The sequence below is a fragment of the Pygocentrus nattereri genome, chromosome 1 (assembly GCF_015220715.1).
Source record: "Pygocentrus nattereri isolate fPygNat1 chromosome 1, fPygNat1.pri, whole genome shotgun sequence".
NCBI lineage: Eukaryota > Metazoa > Chordata > Actinopteri > Characiformes > Serrasalmidae > Pygocentrus > Pygocentrus nattereri.
The window spans coordinates 1,139,865-1,161,910 of NC_051211.1; the positions used below are offsets into that span (position 1 = coordinate 1,139,865).

Genomic DNA, 22,046 nt, shown 5'->3' on the forward strand with positions numbered 1-22,046 from the left:
TCTTTTAAGTCGTTTCCAACCGCCTTTAAGGTACTAAGTCAACATTCTGAGGATAAATGTCATGTTTTTGAGAGATTCAGTCACTTTTTCAAGAAAAAAATATCATTTTTAGATATTAAGATGTAGTAAATATTTTGAGATACTAAGTCAATATTTCAGGATAAAAGGAAGACACTGAGTTTTCCGAGTAAAAGAGAATAGAAACAGAAAAAAGGCGTTTCCTCCTCTCTCTGGTGGAAACTTGGGGCTTCTGAACTTATCAGCCTGTTTTTTACTAAAACCTCTTCTGTGACCGAGTCTCACGACGTACAGCGCTGTGCAGAAGTCCAGAGCCGCCGAGGTCACTGTCTATCAGCGTTTCTGCTGAAATACAACGTTAGAATAAACAGAAATAAACCCGAATCCAGTCCGATACGCCCACACTGAGCTGTTTAGGAGAACAAAGACTTGTCACTGCTGCCCAGACATCACATGGATTGGCATGAATTCCCAGCACAACCACTGGCAACCCCAGCGCTGACCGCTGGCCACTGCTTCAGTGGCTAATAAAAATGTTCACCTTCAAAACGCATCAAAAAGGGTTTTCCTCATCTGTAGCCTCTTCAGCTCATCGGGACCACCGGTGGTCCCAAACCGCACTCGGTCATGTTCTCCATAACGTTCATACTCCATAAGCTCCATTCAGAAGCTGGGCGTCGTGTGAGGCTGTAGCTCTTCTCTCCAGTCTAATAGACGGTGACGTCATTTTAAACCCTTATAATAAAAGAAGCTGAACTCAGTTTGTTTTTCTACTGAAAGTCGACCCGTTTTTCCCCAAATCTGGGCTCTAAACTATAAACAGACGGCGTCTCTTCAGTGATCTGCTCTGGAAACATCACTTTTAGAGAACAACACAAAGAGCGGCGCAGATTTTTGGCCTTCAGCAGTGAATTGTGAGCGTGTAGTGAAATGTGGAGATCATAGAACACACGTTCTGCTCATTTGAGGGGAGATTTTACAAATAAATAAATAAATAAAATAAAATGTACATTTATTTCACGCAGTTACTGAATAATCAGCCTTACGATCTGGTCACCAAAACTCAGACGGACAAACCCAAACACACCCCGAGAGCACATGCTGTGGGACGTGCGCCGACGTTTTCACTACAGATGTAGGAAAGGTGCCGTTTTTTACTGAATGGCGATTTAATCTTTTAATTTGAATTTAATAAGCGTTGATTAGCCGTGCCAGTTAACTGTAAACACTGGGCTTCATCGGAAATGTAATAATATCATATTCATCTAATAGAAACAGAGTGTTTATTGTTTACTGTTTATTATTTGCATATATGTTACATTTTTTTACCGACTTTTGCACAGCGCTGTACGAGGGACAGAACAAACAGCGTTCCGCACAAACAGCGTTCCGCACGCGCCTCGTCCCGTCTCGACACCTGCTCTACTGTCAAAACAAACAAATAAAAACAGAATTCAGCCTTGCAGTTTTGGTTGTTTGAGAACTACTGAAAGTGTATCAAAAACGTGAATATTCTAGTGAGAAATTACTGTAACGATACAAACACATACAGTACAAACTGCAATGCCATACACTGTCATATAGAAATGGATATAAACCATACATTTTTACAGTATATATATAGATAAATTAGGTTATAGTTTATGATCATAGATTACAGGTAGAGAACAATATACATACATATATATGTGGTGCATCTACATATCTACATAATTACACTGAAGAGAGGGATGGTTCCCCGAGTGCCCAGCTGGGGTTGCCGTGTTTGGGGCAGAAACATTCAATTCCGGCCGCGGGGGCCGGCGTCCAGCTCAGTTTGGAGCTTTTCCTCCTCAAACACAACAACTAGACCGGCCAAATGACAAAGTAGCGTCTTGGGGACAATCTCTGTATGAGAACACACAACTGGGAAGAACTTAAACTTCACAAACTTTTGGTGCTGGGAACCCGTCACTAGCGAGGATACGCTGTAGTGGTGGGATACTGGTCTTTATCGTAATAAACCAGTTTGGTAAATCACGTTGGCCCTGATTTATCAAAGCTGCGTGAACATGAGCCGCTTTATTCAAATTATGTAAGTTCTTAAATGGAAGAGTTTGTTTTGGAGGCAGTGGACCTGACGGGCCTGGCAGTCTTTTGGGGTTAGGATTAGCCTAGAATCCCTTCCTGGATCGGGGCCTTGCCGCGTGGTCTAGGGATCTTCAGAGCGAAGTCACCGGGAGCAACATGCTCCTGGTAGGGACTCCCAGGGCGAACAGGTCTGGAGTGAAGACCCAGATGAACACGAACACGAAAGAGACGATCGCGTACCCTGCTCGGGAGAGGGTCACCGGGACCTACCCCTGGAGCCAGGGCTTGGGGTAGTGTTCCTCGGCGAGCGTCTGGTGGCTTGGCAGCTCACTTAACCCAGCCTGGCTCAGCCCGAAGAGGCAGCATGAGGGGAACCATGTGGGCCCACCACCCGCAAGGTCCAGCATGGGGGAGCGGTACAGTGCCGTATAGGCAGCGGGAGATGGCAGAGCCTGGGATTCTGTGCTATCCCAACTGCGACCCTATCCGGACTGTGTTAATGATGATTAAGTGGTTAATGATGATGATGATGATGATGATGGTGATGCCTAGCATGGACACCAGACCTCTTGTAGCACCTGAGGAGCCTCCTGACTCCTGACACCCTGGTCTCCAAATAAGCCGTGGTACTGAAGCATGAACGACATGTTATGAGACAAATGATGAAGCTCTAGTCGGCTTCTTAGTAAAATTTCCTGCTCCACCTTAAAAAGCGCAGCAGTTACACCCCGTATGTCAAGGCCTGCGGGTCGACTCGGGCCCAGGGCGCAGTCCGATTCGGCCTGCGAAATTAGTTTCATTTTCCGTTAATATTAGGCCACTTCACCGTGAACTGCACTACAGTTCCCACAATGCACTGAAGCTCCCCAACAATGATCTACAGGACAGTTTTAAAAAGCCTGCTGGGGGCATTTAAAGAGGTTTAACAGGTTGTCTGCAGCTAAAGCATCACACTGTTTTATAGAAAACTATCTGGTTTTTATTTAAATTACTTTTGAATCTTTCAGGAACTCAGTGCCTGTTTTTTGCCACTGTAGTTTTGGTATATTTTAAAGAAGCGGTGGCCAGCTGGGGTCCTGGTCGACTGCACAGCATTGCCCTCAGGCCACGGAAAGTTTCCTGAAGCCCGATGCGCAGTGCACGATTCTTTAAGCAACTGCAACCAATCAGAACGGCCAAGAAAGTAGGACCGAGCAGTCCAATAAGGTGTGGGGGTCACTATCAGGCATCATTTGAAGGCGGGACGCATGGTCACAGGAGCAGGTGGCGTGAGAAGAAGGTAAGATTATTTGCTTTAGTAATCTAATTTAAAACGAAACGAACTGTAAATAAAAAATGTGTGTGAAGGTGTAGAGAAGTTCTGCCAGGTCATGTGAAGCTTTTTTTATTTTGCAAGTACAGAAATTCAGTTTTCCTTTCCTTTCCTTTCCGACATCGTGCAGAATCCTGAATATTTGTTCTTAGCTTTTCTTTATTTTTCTGTTTTCAAAATTCTTAAATGTTCTGTTGCTCATTTCCAAGTTTAAGTAAAACAAATCAAAGATTTTCAAAGCGGTCTCGGAGTTTTGGACCCCACAGTATATTGAGATATACACTGAAACCGTGACGTAATAACTAGTTCCAGCTCTAATAACTCTGCTTTCCATATTTAGCCCAACATTTCTCATAGCTGTCCCCAGTTGTGATCTCATAAGCGCTTATGAATATTAACCCTGTAAGACCAACACCAGATGAGAAGAACCCGTCGTGCCTGAGGAGGAAAAGCAGCACCCTGCGCTGGACTCCAGCCCTCCAGGGCTGAAAGTGAATGGCCCTGTGTTAGGGTATTCTGTCCACCTTGGCTGCGTTTGCCCCCGGCACTGAGACCAGGCTCCTCTCCCTGATCGAGTTCTCTCTGGCGCTCGAGAAGGACGAGGCCCTTTCACTCCAAGTGCTCTTGGGCGTTGCTACACTGTCTGTCGACGTGTTCTGCTTGATCAAAGTGCTTCTGTGGAAGTGCGTGAGAGGGCTGGTGCGGCAGGCGGTCGCCCTGTCCATGCGCTTCCTCTCCTTCCTCTGAGAGATACACTTCCACGTTGTCAAGGGAACGCTAGGAGCATCCCTCTTCTTGTCTTCGTGCTCTCCACGCGCAGACCCACGCTGATGATCCTGATCCGAAGGACTCCCCTTCACCTCCTTCTGCTTACGCAGCGCGGGTTGGGTCTTCTGGGCCGAGTTGAGGCCTGGCCGGAGGCCGGAGCGGGACTGGACCATCTGGATTCCCCCTATGGGGATCATAAGGCTGGCGCAGGCGCTCGGGGTCAGCGGCTGGGAGTGCAGGGGCAGGTGGCTCAGCACCCGTTGGCCTTCTCTGGCCGTCCCGTTCCTGGACAGGAGTCCGCGAGGAGGGGAGGGCTGATACCCCCTCCTCTGAGGACTACACATCTTCTCCTTGAAGACACAGAAGGACATTTGTCAGCAAAATCGCCTGCTGCTATTATACAAGCACCCAAAACAGCTGCCTTTATTTCAAGGGTCTTATTTATAACTGGAAGAATTTACGAGGTGGACACAAGAATAGCCCTGGTCCGGTCCAAACTGGGAGCCGCGACAGAAAAACGTAAACATGTAGGGGTATATTAAGGCTCGAAAAAACTATTTTAAGTGCTATCTTTTGGTTTGGCAATTAATTATGATGGGCCTCGCTTCCCTTTTCCCCTCTGAAATAACAAGCTGGGTCCTTTTTGGTATCAGACTATTTGTTTTTTGAATGTTTACTTTGGCCCTTCCTGTGTGCAAATAAAACCCGTCCTTCTAAATACGGAGTAAAATAAACTTGGACAAAGAAAGAGTGGACATCTCTGTTAGCTATCAGGACCTGTTGGACGCCCTGTATAGAGCAAAGTAAACTAGCTTTAAAACTCTTAAAAAAGACCACCACATTATTAGAAGCTGCTTCACATGAACACAAACACATAAAGGTAAACGACGCCTGTGTGTCACTCGAGCTGAACGACACCGGGAAAACAAAACAGCCCTGTTTGCGCTATTATATCTCTTATTATGGAAAGGGTATGTTTAGAAGAGGATGAAAGAGAGTTTATAGAACATTTTCTTTCATAATTAAACGGTTCAGGTGTAAACAGAGTCGTTCAGAGTGGTTTACTGTGAAGTGCCCATTTCAGAGGCGTTCACAGTGGTGGTGATAGGAACCAGGCGTCCACCTCTAAAAGCACCTCACAGAAAGTTAATGGCATTTTGCCAAGTAAAATGATCCTAAATATAGTCGATAAATCCAACATTTCTCTTCTTGAGATTGTTGTAAGCTTAATTTACGATTATGTAACTCATTTCTAGACGTTTTACAACTTTTACTTTAAGCATTTTTATTAAGTACATCACGTGTCACTACAGCGGCAGATAACTGAGCTTGTAAGAAATGTGCTGGAAGCCAGCAGAGTGAGATCATTTTACTTGATGAAACTACTTAAACCAAGTAAATCATATCCAGAAACACGCTAGATAATCTTAGTATAAGGGAACATCTTAAAAAGGGAAATATTAGACTTATATTTAAGATCATTTCACTTGATAAGACACCCTTTTTTGCTGTGTATGCACAGGAACCACAGAGGGTTCTTGACGTGAAGCAGAAGCAGGACTCACCAGCTTGGTCTTGAGGCTGAACCTGCTGGGCGAGGACTTGACTGGATCTCTGTGTCTGTAGGGTCTTTGTTGGACGCTCACACTGGCCCCGACGACGGAGCTCAGCGGACCGCTAGGAGACGCAGGCCGTATGGGGGACAGGGCTCGGACCGGGGACAGGTGTCTTGCCGATAACGGTGAGACCGGACGGCTAGACGGGGACAGAGAGGACTGGCAGGGGGCCGGAGAGAGGCTGAGCCTGGGAGAGAGGCAGTGCAGAGGGGACGTGTCCCGGCCTGGAGAGCGGGGCAGAGCGGGGGATAAATGCAGGCCGGGAGAGAAACTGCAGAGGGGGGACGAGGGCACCCCTACGACGGGGGTCTCTACGTACTGAGACAGGTTTGGAGAAACGGCTCTAATAGGCTTGCTTGGCCTCGCCGGACTCACACTGGGTTCTTGTGCCTTAGGCAAAAGAACAGGACTGGCTTGGGAACCTGGATCTTCGCTGGAGAGAGATCTGCTCACAGAGGAGGCAGAGGAGCGAGACGCCTCCTCGTCACCTTCCTCGTTATCCTCATCCTCTTCCTCGTCTGTGTCCTCCACATCGGAGAACTGGTGCTCCTCGGTGACCTCGGGCAAAACAGAGTGCTCCCCTCCACCTGCAGGAAGAAAAAACAGACATCGGCTTTATTTCTCATTCAAGCTTTATTGTGTACGTCGCCTGGTCTGGGCTCCCGAGACTGTGGCCTCGAATCATTTTTAGGTCTAGAAATGAGTTAAATAATTATATAATGTGCCTCAACATGATATAATATAATAATAATTATATATAAATAATAATATAACAACCTCAACATGAAGAACATTAGATACACGGACTGGATTTAAGATACTTTCACTTTACACCGTTTTCTACAGCGTGCACGTCACTCGTCATCCACCCGTTCATTCACGGACACATTCAGCCACTCCTATTCAAACACAGCTGCAGACGTAAGGCTGGGGGTGAGAGAGACACAGCGTGATGGAGAAAACGTGTGTGTGACATTTCAGTAAAAAAAAAAATCACTCGTTAAATCACAAAAGTCCAACCTGAACTAAAGCTGCACGTGAAAAATGTTTACCCAATATTTTTAAGGCCCGTCAGGCAGGAACATACTGCAGTGATTCTGGGGCAAAACTCAGGAACAGCGCCCCCTGGAGGCACATTTTTAAATGAGTTAAGGCTCCCGAGTGACATCATCTTAAACCAAATCGACGTGTCTAGTAGTTTTCTTTTTGTGGTGTGAATATTATAAGATTATTAACTTATTTCTAGACTTTTTAATGTGTTTCAGGAAACAGTGCTTCATTCATTAACGCTTCATTAAAGTTCCGTTACATAACTGCATGGAACAGTCCACTATAACCATGACTGAAAGGTGGAACTGCAGTCAAATGAATTCAAAATAATCGATATAAATATGCAGAAATTGGGAAACGTGTATAGAAACACTACATTTTCTGGGTGGGTGAGTTTGTGGATCCCCACACAGTTAATATATGAACCACGAACACCACAGCAGTGTGACATGAAGGTGTTAGTAGTGAGTCTGTGCTGCAGTAACAGCCTCCAGTCTTCTGGGAGGCTTTACACTAAATGTTGAACATTGCTGTGAGGATTTGATTGAGCATTAGTGAGGTCAGGTATTGATGTTAGATGGTCAGTTCTGGGTCACTCCAACTCATCCCAAAGCTACTGGATGAAGCTCCATCACTCCAGAGAACACAGTTCAACTGCCCCACAGCCCAATGCTGGGGGGCTTTATACCCCTCTAGCCCATGCTGGGCATTGGCCATGGAGACCTCATGAGACTTCTACGGCAATATAAGCTGTGCCAGCTATGGGTGACCTTAAAGTAGCTGAATTCACTCAGTAGAAGGAGCGTCTGGATATTTTTGGACAGGTAATGTATGAGAATGCTAATAATCAGGGTCTCACCTCCTTCCTCAGTCTCCGGTTCACACTGCACAGGGCCCGGAGCGGTTCCCTCGGGACAGCGCTTACCGTGAGCCTTCGACTTCATGTGTTTGGTGAGGTTCCCTGAAGAACACACAGTAGAACAGAGTGTGAGAGTAACAGGGAAGAAACACCTACAGGTACCTTCTCTTGTCTGGAGCCAGGAGATAACAAATTATTTAGCCCACCTACGTACCCACCCAACCAGGATTGTCCACAGTGGAGATGATGGGAACCAGACGTCCCTCTAAAAGCTCCTCACAGTGGTGGTGATGGGAACCAGACGTCCCTCTAAAAGCTCCTCACAGTGGTGGTGATGGGAACCAGATGTCCCCCTCTAAAAGCTCCTCACAGTGGTGGTGATGGGAACCAGACGTCCCTCTAAAAGCTCCTACAGAAAGTTCCTACATGAACTGGTTCTGAATTCACTGCCTGATGACTGAGACGCTGTTTTATGAGAGTTTAGAGAACTTCAACTCCATTCATGGTGGAGGGAGACATGCAGGGCGCTGTGCGGCAAAATAGTCCCCAAAGAAAACTCATTATTCCAGATTTTCCACTGTTTTCCGTCATCAGCATTCCATATAAGCTCAGAAGACTCGTGTAGGTTCTCTGGAGGTTCTGGATGGTAAATAAAGTGTCTATATCTGTGTTGTAGTCATGGCGACGTCTGGTTCCCATCACCACCACTGTAAAGACGTCTGATCCGTTTCACAACAAACCCTCAGAACCTCTGATTACACCTCACACACGGAGTTATGGGGGAATTTTTAACCTTTTAAACTCTTTGGAAGCACAAAACGCACTTCGTATTCATTTTTACTTCATGACGTTCATATTCCATAAGCTCCATTCAGAAGCTGGGCGTCGTGTGAGGCTGTAGCTCTTCTCTCCAGTCTAATAGACGGTGACGTCATTTTAAACCCTTATAATAAAAGAAGCTGAACTCACAATTTTTTGGGATCTGCTCTGTAAAAATTATTTATATTAAAAAATACAAAGAGCATCCAAGATTTTTGGCTTTCAGCAGTAAATCGTAAGCATACAGTATTATGTTTATGATCATAAAACAACAGAAAACCCCCAAAAACGTTATTTTATTGTATGTATTTACTGAATAACTTGCCTTACAATGTGTGCATGAAAATTCAGATGGAACCGAAACATCCCCAAGAGTGAGAGGTTAAAGAGCCGGTGGAACGCCCCTTCACAGTAACTGAATTCACTCACTGAGTACTAAAAATGCTTGAAAAGCAGAAAAGACAAAGATTGATGACTGAATGGCTTTGTTTACATCTCAAACACTGAATTAGTTCCCCCTAAAAATCGAACTAAGCTTTAAAATTTAAGTCACGCTTGATTAAGCTTGAAAATCCAGGGCTTGACCGGACAGGCCTGAGGTGAGTTCAGCCTTCCGCGTCTCTTCACAGGCCAGTAGAAAAGAAGAATAAGGTCTTGTGATGCTGAGACTGTGAACAGTGGATGAAACCTCCTACCTTTGGTTTTGAAGGCGAAGTTGCAGTGCTGGCAGACGTAGGGCCGAGCGTCCGTGTGCAGCCTGATGTGCTTCCGCAGCATGCTGGGCTTCTTACAGCGGATCCCGCACTCCTCGCACACGTAGCGCCCCCTACCGCGTCCCCGAACGTACACGTACTCCTCGTTCGACCTGTATCTGAACACACGGTACAGCGCGGCGCTTAGGAGACTGTAACGAAGGCTAGTCATCTCAAACGTAGTCGACATGTCCAACATCTCTCACGATGAGATGGTTGTAAGTTTATTGTGAGATTATTTAACTTGAAGATGTTTTACTTACTCAGCCAACTGAAAGATCCATATGTTACCAAGTTTGCTTATTTGTAGTATATTTCAAGCTAGACTTTCTGCCAATATAGTGAGATCATTTTACTTGAAAATCCTGACTTAAAACGAGTAAAACATCTAGAAATAAGTTAAATAATCTGAAAAAATTATCTTACAACAATCGTAACGAGGAATATTGGATGTACAGCACTGTGTGAAAGTCTCAGGCACTCAAGACACGTTTTCAAAATCTATTTGTGTTTATTTGATGAGAAAAGTGTTAATATTTGAATTTGAAAAAAATACATAGAATATCAATTAATAATAATTTATATTTATAAATAATAAACAGTGGTGTTCTGGACGTCAGTGTGTGTGTTTACCCATCTCCAAGCCTCTCCTCCTCGAGGAAGTCCAGTATTATATGTAGTTAAAAAGCAGCTCCAGGTTTGACCAATCAGTGCTCAGTAAATTGAGCTCATGATGTAATTGATGATATTAACGAGTCTCTGTGGCGGCTGTGAAGGTGTCCAGGAAAAATATGGACCCAAGAAATTCTTGTTACTGTTTATTGTTTTTCTGTTTATCTGAATTATGAATACGACTTTATTCTAATGGATACTGTGATAAACTCACTGCTGAGGTACATTCTTTAAAAATTTACTTAGACGCCTAAAACTCTCACACAGCGCTGCACATTAAGTAGATTTAGCAAAATTTCCTTTTTTAGAAGGTAAATCAGATCTTAAGTGTTATAAAACGGTGGAAGCTTCATTCCTGCTGTTGTAACTATATTGCAGGTTTTATCTAAGAAGCTGTATTTTGTCCTCATTTATAAATAACAGTATTCAAACAGATTTCAAACACGACAAATATACAGACCCTGACTTTAAAACCTTTGGATTTTATGTCCAGAATAATCCCAACTTAATATAATCTCTAATTCAGTGAAATCCTTTTCATATCAGCCTTTTTTGGAGGTCCATCAACTGAACCACCCATTTCTAACAGGTGGGCAAGCAGGTAAGTGTTGATTATTGTTGTGTCGTTACTGTGTGTGTTTATTGCGTCAGCTGTGCAGGATTGTTTGATATGAAGAAAACTGCTCTAGTCCCTTTAATCTCAGCACAGCCGTCTTTGTGGAGAGACTTCACAGCAGGGGCTTCCCATCCGTCCCCTTTCAGCCTCGTTGCTCACTAGCAGCTCAACAGAGAGTCACAATGGTGCGCTAGTTAACTATGGTGAGGTCACACTTTAACACTGCTTTGATAAAAGTGATCAAAACTCAGTGCCCAGTGATGAAATCTGCGGTCTAAAAGAGCTCGGTGAGTCTCTCAGAGCAAAAACACAGCACATGCAGCAGTAAAAGAAGCCTCGTGCACCTTTTACACAGCGGCAGAAAGCACGGCAGCTCAGAACCTTCCGTTTCTACACACTAAACAAGGAAAAAATGATGTTACTGATGAACTTCTGGTGGATTTAATGGAGAATTTTCCCCTTGTTTTGGTTCATGAGGTACATCATAACAGCTTCATAGGGAACAATATGTTTTTTGGTTATTTTAATGAAAAAGATCCAAGCTGATTTCCACTCCACCAACAGAACGTTCACAACTGCAGAAAGGAGCTATAAGGCCAAAAACCACCGGTCAGCAGACAGATGGACACTATACTGAGACAAAGTGACGGAAGTATCGATTTTTTTTTAACTTATTCCTGATTTTTATGTCACTGACTGATGTCTACCATCGATTTGGACAAGCCAAATACAGACAGCCTTCCACATGACATAAATTATTCATTTATTTCTGATAATTATTGATTTTTCTTCAAGTTTCTCATTAAATGGTTGATTTCTGCAAACGTTGTATATAAAATGTTCACTGTCCTCAGTTTTTCAGTCTCTTTTATGTGGCTTGTTTTTTTCCCCAAACCTCAGAAAAACGAAATACTGTTTTTGCCATAAATCATTTGAAACACTTGAGCCACAAAATGCAATACAACATAGCAAAACCGCTGCCAGCGCACCCACCCAGACGGTCCCAGCATACACACACTGCAGGTCTCAGGCGTGTGAGGGGAGATCGACTTCAGATCTATAGCACCTGCACAGTCTGCCTCTAAAAACTGCTTTTAAACACCACCCGCTATGTTTGGCCAAGGCCCTCCTTCTAAACGCACACATGCACTCACACAGGCTGGGTGTCCACCTCTGGGTGTGTTCGGAGAGTCCCAAAACGGGGCCTCCACTTTACCTCAAACAGAGAGCCATTTATAATGTCAAGAACCTGGGCCCCCCTCATTCCGACCCCTCCACCACCCCCACCTCCCAGCTCAAGCCTGGGGTGTTCGGAGCTGCTGCCCGATGCCCGCGGCCGGCGTGCCTGTGCCAACACAAACAGCTGAGAGGGAGGGAAACCCGGGCCCACGCCAGCTGCTCCGTAAAAAACACCTCCGATCACTGGACAAGGAATCGGGACGTGCAGGCCACCTTTCTTATTAATAACAATGATAACAGTGTGCAAACTCCCATTTTTAGCTTCATGCTCTCCAGCTATTTACACGGTGGTTTAAGCCCTGAAAAGCACGTTAATGTTTACCAGGTAGTACAGCAGGAGGCGGAGGATCACGATCTTATTCAGCGCCTTAAAGAAACATTTGAGCAAATAATCCAACGCACACAATCCCCCACTCACCCCAACGCTGCTCACAGACACTGGAAGTCAATAGTCACCCAAACCCTTTCTGTAAAGACATCCCCAAAACTCCTCTCACACCTCATCCAGGTCTTCACTGAGGCGGTGCAGACTTGTAGATGTGGATGAAGACATGCTGCATCCTAAACACCGTCTGTAAGTCTGTACTGAAGACATGGATGAGGCTTGAGCAGAGTTAGTGGAGTGTTTGTTGACAATGTTGGCCTCATAGCTGCAGTTCTAAAGGAGCAAAACATGCATTACATCAGTAAGACAGCGGGCACAGGTAACTGAACAAATCTGCAGCATTAGCCTACATTAAACAAAACAACACAGTGGGCCAACCTGTTTAGCCAAGATTAAGAAGCCAGACGGCTACCTGCTTCCTCTGGGTTGAGACTGAGTTCCCAAAAAACTGTAACATTCAGGTTCAAATGCTGTCGCTCAGGTGGAACCCTCACAGGTAGTACTTAAATACCTTCAGTTAAGGAACACAGCTGTTCCACAAATATTCCAAGTGAAGACAAAATGTACAGAGCCATATATATATAAAACTTTACAGGAGAAGGAAAAACATACTTTACTTTTAATGTAAGTCAATGGAACCAGACATTTTCCCAGGTCATTTTGGGCAGTTTCACTTGGTCCATTGATCATGAAATTCATGTACAATGTAAAGAGCAATAGGAATTTTCAAATTATGTCAAAAACTGAAAAATGACAAAAATGGAGATACAAGGTTTTCTTCCGACAACAGCGATATATATATATAGCCAAAAGTTTGGTTGTCTGTTTTCACACGCATATGAAGGCTTTCCACAAGGGGTAGGAGCGTGTTTATGGGAATTTTTGACCGTTCTTCCAGAAGGCTCATCCATCATCCACCAAACTTTACACTTGGCACAATGCAGTCAGACAAGTACCGTCTCCTGGATTTCCAGACGGAGAAGCGTGATTGGTCACTCCAGAGAACTCGTCTCCGCTGCTCTAGAGTCCAGTGGCGGCGCTTTACTCCACTGCATTCCACGCTTTGCACTGCGCTTGGTGATGTAAGGCTTGGATGCAGCTGCTCGGCCATGGAAACCCATTCCATGAAGCTCTCTACGCTGTTCTTGAGCTGATCTGAAGGCCACATGAAGTTTGGAGGTCTGTAGTGATTGACTCTGCAGAAAGTCGGTGACCTCTGCGCACTATGCCCCTCAGCATCCGCTGACCGCTCTGTCATTTTACGTGGCCGACCACTTCGTGGCTGAGTTGCTGTCGTTCCCAATCGCTTCCACTTTGTTATAATCCCACTGACAGTTGACTGTGGAATATTTAGTAGTGAGGAAATTTCACGACTGGACTTGCTGCACAGGTGGCGTCCGATCACGGCACCACGCTGGAATTCACTGAGCTCCTGAGAGCGACCCATTCTTTCACTAATGTCTGTAGAAGCAGTCTGCAGGCCTAGGGGCTCGGCTTTATACACCTGTGACCATGGAAGTGACTGGAATTTGGATTTGGATGGATGAGTGAATACTTTTGGAAATAGAGTGTATGTGTGTATATATAGAGCTGATTATTTTGTTTTTCTGCTTTTCTAAGTTATGAAAAGAAAGTAGAAAATATCAGTGTAGTGACATTACAACCCATTTAAAATGCACAATCAGACCTTAAGGACGTTGTTGACCTTGATGTGAAACTAAATAAACAGTGAAAGTACAGTTACATCAGTTTGTGGAAGAGTAACAGCCGTCTGGAAGAAACGAGGGATGAGAGAACAAACGAAAGAGTGGTAGTTGTATAAAGACGGAACAGTGAATTGCCTTAGATTAACGATCAGAATAGTCAACCAACTACGTTTTAAATTCCAATCGTTGGGATCAGTTTTTTGAGGAAAAGGTCCCTCTAGTCTTTTTGGAAGTTCTAGATAAGTCACTGATTGAATATGGGTGGCAGTTTAATCAGTGGGTTGCTAGAAACAGAAAACAGTGGTGGCAGCTCAACACCAGAGCTCACTGCTGAAAGAGCCACCGTGACACTAATAGAAGGTAAAATACATGCAAATCCTTGCGAGGTGCTGATCACATCAGCGAGATCAAATCACATGGCTGGTTCAAAACATCACAGCATAAAAACAAAGTCACGCTGAGCGCTGCCCACGCTGGCTTGAAGCACCATGCTAGTTTTTGTTTAATGGAGAAAGACCAGTAAAAATGGAGATGGGACAGCATACATCCATCCATCCATCCATCCATCCATCCATTTTCTAAGCCGCTTCACCGTCAGGGTCGCGGGAGGGACAGCATACATTTCATATAAAATCACATTTACATATGGGTACAAACGGGATGGGGCTGGCGTGGCACTAATCCTTTATCTCAATATCTTTGTTTTTTTGTCATATGAAGGGAAAAAAAATCCACGTTATTTTTATTTTTCAGACCCAGTTGTACGTGTTCTGTGCATTTTTGGGTCCAACATATTGTCACAGTATGTCCAAGTGAAAAAATAATGATCAGGTCACAAAGACGAAAGAAAAAGATGTCAAACATTTTTTTCATCTGATAGAAGGACAAACACAGAAGTATTCAAACATGGCCAGAATAGCCAAAGACTCACAAGGGCTCACGTGTCTGTCACAAACTCTAAGTAAAACATGGAATGGTAATCTACACGACTGTCTACGCCAATTACCACTAACATGCACAGAATAGATCGACAGAATTCAGAACCATTGGCCAACTGTGTTTACGCACCTCTGCATTTAACCCGTCCGTGCAGTGAAACACCACATACACACTAGTGAACACACACACTAGGGGGCAGTGAGCACACTTGCCCGGAGCGGTGGGCAGCCCTATCCACGGCACCCAGGGAGCAGTTGGGGGTTAGGTGTCTTGCTCAAGGGCACCTCAGTCACGGAGGTCCCTGACCTCCCGCCCACGACTGCACCACGACATCCCACAGGGACGCCAGCAGCAGAAGTTAGCACTATCCTAGCGGCTGTTTTCTCCTCATGTTTGGACCAAGTTTTAACATTTATGGCCCAAATTGAGGGCCTGGCTCTAATAGTACAGTTCCCCCTGCGTAAGGAACATCAGCAATGGGCTGTTGGTGTAAGACACACATTCTGCTGACGGTTTTCTAAACCAGAGCTGGCTAAAATGTTGATCTGAGTTGACAGTAATAGTTCAAAACGATCTCCACCCTCTGCTTGAAGTAAGAGATGCTGTAGGATCTCCGTAGGATAACATCACCCCCAGCGCACGGCGAGCAGACGGCTGCACGACCGACTGATGAGTCAACCTCAGAGCTCAGCCTCTCCTGTGACGGGTGTGAGATCGAGTGGCGAGGGAGGACGGCTTCGCTCGAGGGCTCGACGTGCGAGAGCGACACAGATGGCTGCCTCCTCGCTCCGGCACGACGCCGTGTCTCCGGAACGCAGTCACGACCACCTTCACAATGGAATCATAACCTTGAGCACCCAGAAAGGGGACAAATCTGACAAAGCCAGGAGCTGCGCCATTCAGCGCTGCCCCACCAGTCGGTGAATGACTCTGAAATCACACGTCGGTTCTCTGAAACGCAAAACTGAGCTGATCTTTTCATTCATCTAAAAACACAGCTGCTGCCACGCTCGCTCCCCAACCCAGCTGAATGACCAAAATCATTGATGCAGTCTGGCATGAGCGGAGCTCTGCGGGGTCTGCAGGAGAGAGGAAGTGAGCGCCAGGCTAGGTAGTTTCCTGGCTCGAGCCGTGTAACAGAAGGCCTGTGTTGGCTCCGACAGCCGAGCGATCTCCTGCAGCAACACCGCACAGCGCACTGACATACTGGTGACAGAAAACTACCACACAGGAGCGAAGAGCACAGTGAGGCACTATGATGCACGGAAAAGCACTCCAGAAGGTACACAGAAGCTCTCAGAAGATCTCAGAAGGACATTTCTCCACACTATAAACCAGCGCTGCACTCTTGTCTTAAAGGGTTCTATGGTGAAGGCAATGGTTCCATTTGGAGTCGGTTACGGAACCACTGGCCTGTTTAAATGGCTCTTTGCATTGTGAAATGGTTCTTCGCTTGACTGATGGACAGTGTGTTGTATATGGTTCTATTTGGAAATGGTTCATACAGCACCAAAGAACGGTTATGCTATAGCTACAAGCTTGACGTTAAACCAATAGAAGACTCTTCTATGCTGCTACATAGAACCATTTTCAAAATACATAGAAGACAGTGTACAAATATCGCCAAAGCATATCGCCTGCGATTTTCACTTTTCGGCATCCTTTGAGCTCAGCAGCTGTCCTTGACATTCTGTGAAGATTTCAAGACGATGGGACCAGTAGAAATGCTCCAAAACTGCTTAGGATTAATTAGGATTACATTAACTTACATTGAAAGTAGAGAATGTTTTTGCCCTCGCCTGTAAAGTTAGTATTTTGGAGATTAACGGTATGTAGAGCCATGAACAAGGCATTCTCCATAAATCTGAAGAAGCGTTTCACCAGATACACCAGGTTCCAAACAGAACCACTCCCTTTACTACAGAGTAGAGTACCCTGTTAGTTCTTGAGTTTCTCAGAGGAACGGAACGTATTTACACCCCTTTCAAAACCTAATGCTTTACAATATAAAGAGGAAAGGATGGAGTGAAGATGGGTTGCGTGGAGTCAATGTAACTTAAAAAATACAGTTTCGGTGAAATATAGTACAAACATGTTCCTTAAATTGAGGGTGAGGGTTAAAAACCTACTCTTTTCCACACCAATGACCCCGTATTTATGAGAGCGTATATCATGGGCACAGGTGGGCAGAATACATCGAAAAAGCAGCTGCTCTTTACACTGTTTCACAATGAACTGACCGATAGAAACGCTCTGCTCCAGAATCACTTAGAATGAGATCTCTTTACATTAACTTACATCAAACAAGAACATTTTTGCCCTCTCGAGTAACGTTATCAATACAGTGACACTACGGAAAAAAAAGACCTTCAGAACAAACTTACAACGCATTTACAAAACACACTGAAAAGGCACACGAGAAAAGCTGTAATAACTTTTATTTAACTTTCCGTTTCTCACTGCTACTCGTATAAATCCTATTGGTAATATGATACAGGAAATACTAACCTGAACCTGAACCCTAACACTAACCAATCAGCTCTCAGAAGCAGTAACACTAACCAATCAGCTCTCAGAAGCAGTAACACTAACCAATCAGCTCTCAGTAACAGTAATTCTTACCAATCAGCTCTCAGTAGCAGTAACACTAACCAATCAGCTCTCAGTAGAAGTAACGCTAACCAATCAGCTTTCAGTAGAGTTAACTCTAACCAATCAGCTCTCAGTAGCAGTAACGCCAACCAATCAGCTCTCAGTAGCAGTAACGCCAACCAATCAGCTCTCAGTAGCAGTAACGCTAACCAATCAGCTCTCAGTAGCAGTAACGCTGACCAATCAGCTCTCAGTAGCAGTAAAGCCAACCAATCAGCTCTCAGTAGCAGTAACCCTAACCAATCAGCTCTCAGTAGAGTTAACTCTAACCAATCAGCTCTCAGTAGAGTTAACTCTAACCAATCAGTGCTCAGTAGCAATAAATCCAACCAATCAGCACTCAGTGGCATTAACGCTAACCAATCAGCTCTCAGTAGGAATAACGCTAACCAATCAGCTCTCAGTAGGAATATTGCTGACCAATCAGCTCTGAGTAGCAGTAACACTAACCAATCAGCTCTGAGTAGCAGTAATACTGACCAATAAGCTCTCAGTAGCAGTAACACTAACCAATCAGCTCTCAGTAGCAGTAACACTAACCAATCAGTTCTCAGTAGCAATAATGCTAACCAATCAGTTCTCAGTAGCAATAATGCTAACCAATCAGCTCTCAGTAGCAGTAATGCCAACCAATCAGCTCTCAATAGCAGTAACATTAACCAATCAGCTCTCAGTAGCAGTAACACTAACCAATCAACTCTCAGTAGCAGTAACGCCAACCAATCAGCTCTCAGTAGCAGTAATGCTAACCAATCAGCTCTCAGTAGCAGTAACACTAACCAATCAGCTCTCAGTAGCAATAATGCTAACCAATCAGCTCTCAGTAGCAGTAATGCCAACCAATCAGCTCTCAATAGCAGTAACATTAACCAATCAGCTCTCAGTAGCAGTAACACTAACCAATCAGCTCTCAGTAGCAGTAACGCCAACCAATCAGCTCTCAGTAGCAGTAATGCTAACCAATCAGCTCTCAGTAGCAGTAACACTAACCAATCAGCTCTCAGTAGAAGTGACGCTAACCAATCAGCTCTCAGTAGAAGTAACGCTAACCAATCAGCTCTCAGTAGCAGTAACGCCAATCAATCAGCTCTCAGTAGCAGTAACGCTAACCAATCAGCTCTCAGTAGCAGTAACGCTGACCAATCAGCTCTCAGTAGCAGTAAAGCAAACCAATCAGCTCTCAGTAGCAGTAACCCTAACCAATCAGCTCTCAGTAGAGTTAACTCTAACCAATCAGCTCTCAGTAGAGTTAACTCTAACCAATCAGTTCTCAGTAGCAATAAATCCAACCAATCAGCACTCAGTGGCATTAACGCTAACCAATCAGCTCTCAGTAGGAATAACGCTAACCAATCAGCTCTCAGTAGGAATATTGCTGACCAATCAGCTCTGAGTAGCAGTAATACTGACCAATAAGCTCTCAGTAGCAGTAACACTAACCAATCAGCTCTCAGTAGCAGTAACTCTAACCAATCAGTTCTCAGTAGCAGTAACACTAACCAATCAGTTCTCAGTAGCAATAATGCTAACCAATCAGCTCTCAGTAGCAGTAATGCCAACCAATCAGCTCTCAATAGCAGTAACATTAACCAATCAGCTCTCAGTAGCAGTAACACTAACCAATCAACTCTCAGTAGCAGTAACGCCAACCAATCAGCTCTCAGTAGCAGTAATGCTAACCAATCAGCTCTCAGTAGCAGTAACACTAACCAGTCAGCTGTCAGTAGCAGTAACACTAACCAATCAGCTCTCAGTAGCAGTAACACTAACCAATCAGCTCTCAGTAGCAATAATGCTAACCAATCAGCTCTCAGTAGCAGTAATGCCAACCAATCAGCTCTCAATAGCAGTAACATTAACCAATCAGCTCTCAGTAGCAGTAACACTAACCAATCAGCTCTCAGTAGCAGTAACGCCAACCGATCAGCTCTCAGTAGCAGTAATGCTAACCAATCAGCTCTCAGTAGCAGTAACACTAACCAATCAGCTCTCAGTAGCAGTAACGCCAACCAATCAGCTCTCAGTAGCAGTAACGCTAACCAATCAGCTCTCAGTAGCAGTAACGCCAAACAATCAGCCCTCAGTAGAAGTGACGCTAACCAATCAGCTCTCAGTAGCAGTAACACTAACCAATCAGCTCTCAGTAGAAGTAACGCTAACCAATCAGCTCTCAGTAGCAGTAACGCTAACCAATCAGCTGTCAGTAGCAATAACACTAACCAATGAGCTCTCAGTAGCAGTAACACTAACCAATCAGCACTCAGTAGAAGTAACTCTAACCAATCAGCTCTCAGTAGCAGTAACGCTAAGCAATCAGCTCTCAGTAGCAATAACACTAACCAATGAGCTCTCAGTAGCAGTAAGGCTAAACAATCAGCTCTCAGTAGCAGTAACTCTAACCAATCAGCTCTCAGTAGTAGTAACGCTAACCAATCAGCTCCCAGTAGGAATAGTGCTGACCAATAAGCTCTAAGTAGCAGTAACACTAACCAATCAGCTCTCAGTAGCAGTAAGACTAACCAATCAGCTCTCAGTAGCAATAAATCCAACCAATCAGCTCTCAGTAGCAGTAACACTAACCAATCAGCTCTCAGTAGTAGTAACGCTAACCAATCAGCTCTCAGAAGGAATAGTGCTGACCAATCAGCTCTCAGTAGCAGTAAGGCTAACCAATCAGCTCTCAGAAGGAATAGTGCTGACCAATCAGCTCTCAGTAGCAGTAGCGCTAACCAATCAGCTCTCAGTAGCAGCAAGGCTAACCAATCAGCGCTAAGTAGCAGTAACGCTAACCAATCAGCGCTAAGTAGCAGCAACTCTAACCAATCAGCTCTCAGTAGCAGTAATACAGACCAATCAGCTCTCAGTAGCAGTAACGCTAACCAATCAGCTCTCAATAGCAGTAACGCTAACCAATAGGGTCTCAGTAGCAGTAATGCCGACCAATCAGCTGTAAGTAGCAGTAATGCCAACCAATCAGCTCTCAGTAGCAGTAACGCTAACCAATCATCTATCAGTAGCAGTAACGCCAACCAATCATCTCTCAGTAGTAGTAACACTAACCAATCAGCTCTCAGTAGCAGTAACACTAACCAATCAGCTCTCAGTAGCAGTAACGCTAACCAATCAGCTCTCAGTAGCAGTAATACAGACCAATCAGCTCTCAGTAGCAGTAATGGCAACCAATCAGCTCTCAGTAGCAGTAATACAGACCAATCAGCTCTCAGTAGCAGTAACGCTAACCAATCAGCTCTCAATAGCAGTAACGCTAACCAATAGGGTCTCAGTAGCAGTAATGCAGACCAATCAGCTGTAAGTAGCAGTAATGCCAAGCAATCAGCTCTCAGTAGTAGTAACGCTAACCAATCAGCTCTCAGAAGGAATAGTGCTGACCAATCAGTTCTCAGTAACAGTAACGCTAACCAAACAACTCTCAGTTGCAGTAATGAAGATCAATCAGCTCTTAGTAGCAGTAACGCTAACCAATCAGCTCCTAGTAGCAGTAACGCCAACCAATCAGCTCTCAGTAGCAGTAACACTAACCAATCAGCTCTCAGTAGCAGTAACACTAACCAATCAGCTCTCAGTAGCAGTAACACTAACCAATCAGCTCTCAGTAGCAGTAACGCTAACCAATCAGCTCTCAGTAGCAGTAACGCCAACCAATCAGCTCTCAGTAGCAGTAACGCTAACCAATCAGCTCTCAGTAGCAGTAACACTGACCAATCAGCTCTCAGTAGCAGTAACGCTAATCAATCAGCTCTCAGTAGCAGTAACGCTAACCAATCAGCTCTCAGTAGCAGTAACAATAACCAATCAGCTCTCAGTAGCAGTAACGCTAATCAATAAGCTCTCAATAGCAGTAACGCTAACCAATCAGCTCTCAGTAGCAGTAATGCCAACCAATCAGCTCTCATTAGCAGTAATGCCGACCAATCAGCTGTAAATAGCAGTAACGCTAACCAATCAGCTCTCAATAGCAGTAATGCTAACCAATCAGCTCTCAGTAGCAGAAATGCCGACCAATCAGCTCTCAGTAGCAGTAACGCTAACCAATCAGCTGTCAGTAGCAGTAACGCTAAGCAGTCAGCTCTCAGTAGCAGTAATACAGACCAATCAGCTGTAAGTAGCAGTAACGCTAACCAATCAGCTCTCAGTAGCAGTAATGCCAACCAATAAGCTCTCAGTAGCAGTAATGCAGAACAATCAGCTGTAAGTAGCAGTAACGCTAACCAATCAGCTCTCAGTAGCAGAAATGCCGACCAATCAGCTGTAAGTAGCAGTAACGCTAACCAATCAGCTCTCAGTAGCAGTAATGCCAACCAATAAGCTCTCAGTAGCAGTAATGCAGAACAATCAGCTGTAAGTAGCAGTAACGCTAACCAATCAGCTCTCAGTAGCAGTAACGCCAACCAATCAGCTCTCAGTAGCAGTAACACTAACCAATCAGCTCTCAGTAGAGTTAACTCTAACCAATCAGCTCTCAGTAGCAGTAACGCTAACCAATCAGCTCTCAGTAGCAATAACACTAACCAATGAGCTCTCAGTAGCAGTAACGCTAACCAATCAGCTCACA

General features: G+C 44.7%; 1 protein-coding gene across 8 annotated transcripts in view; it reads right to left on the bottom strand.

Moving 5' to 3' along the window:
- Positions 1-3,467: 3,467 nt before the first annotated feature.
- hivep3a (HIVEP zinc finger 3a) overlaps positions 3,468-22,046 on the bottom strand; it is a 104,942-nt gene continuing 86,363 nt past the window's right edge. For all 8 annotated transcript variants that reach the window (XM_037535161.1, XM_037535087.1, XM_037535244.1 and 5 more), the window contains 4 exons: positions 9,208-9,383; positions 7,694-7,795; positions 5,734-6,371; positions 3,468-4,518 (listed from right to left, as the gene is read on the bottom strand). In XM_037535161.1, the coding sequence (XP_037391058.1) occupies positions 3,907-4,518; positions 5,734-6,371; positions 7,694-7,795; positions 9,208-9,383 (1,528 nt within the window). In that variant the 3' untranslated portion in view covers positions 3,468-3,906. The remainder of the gene's footprint in view (positions 4,519-5,733; positions 6,372-7,693; positions 7,796-9,207; positions 9,384-22,046) is intronic.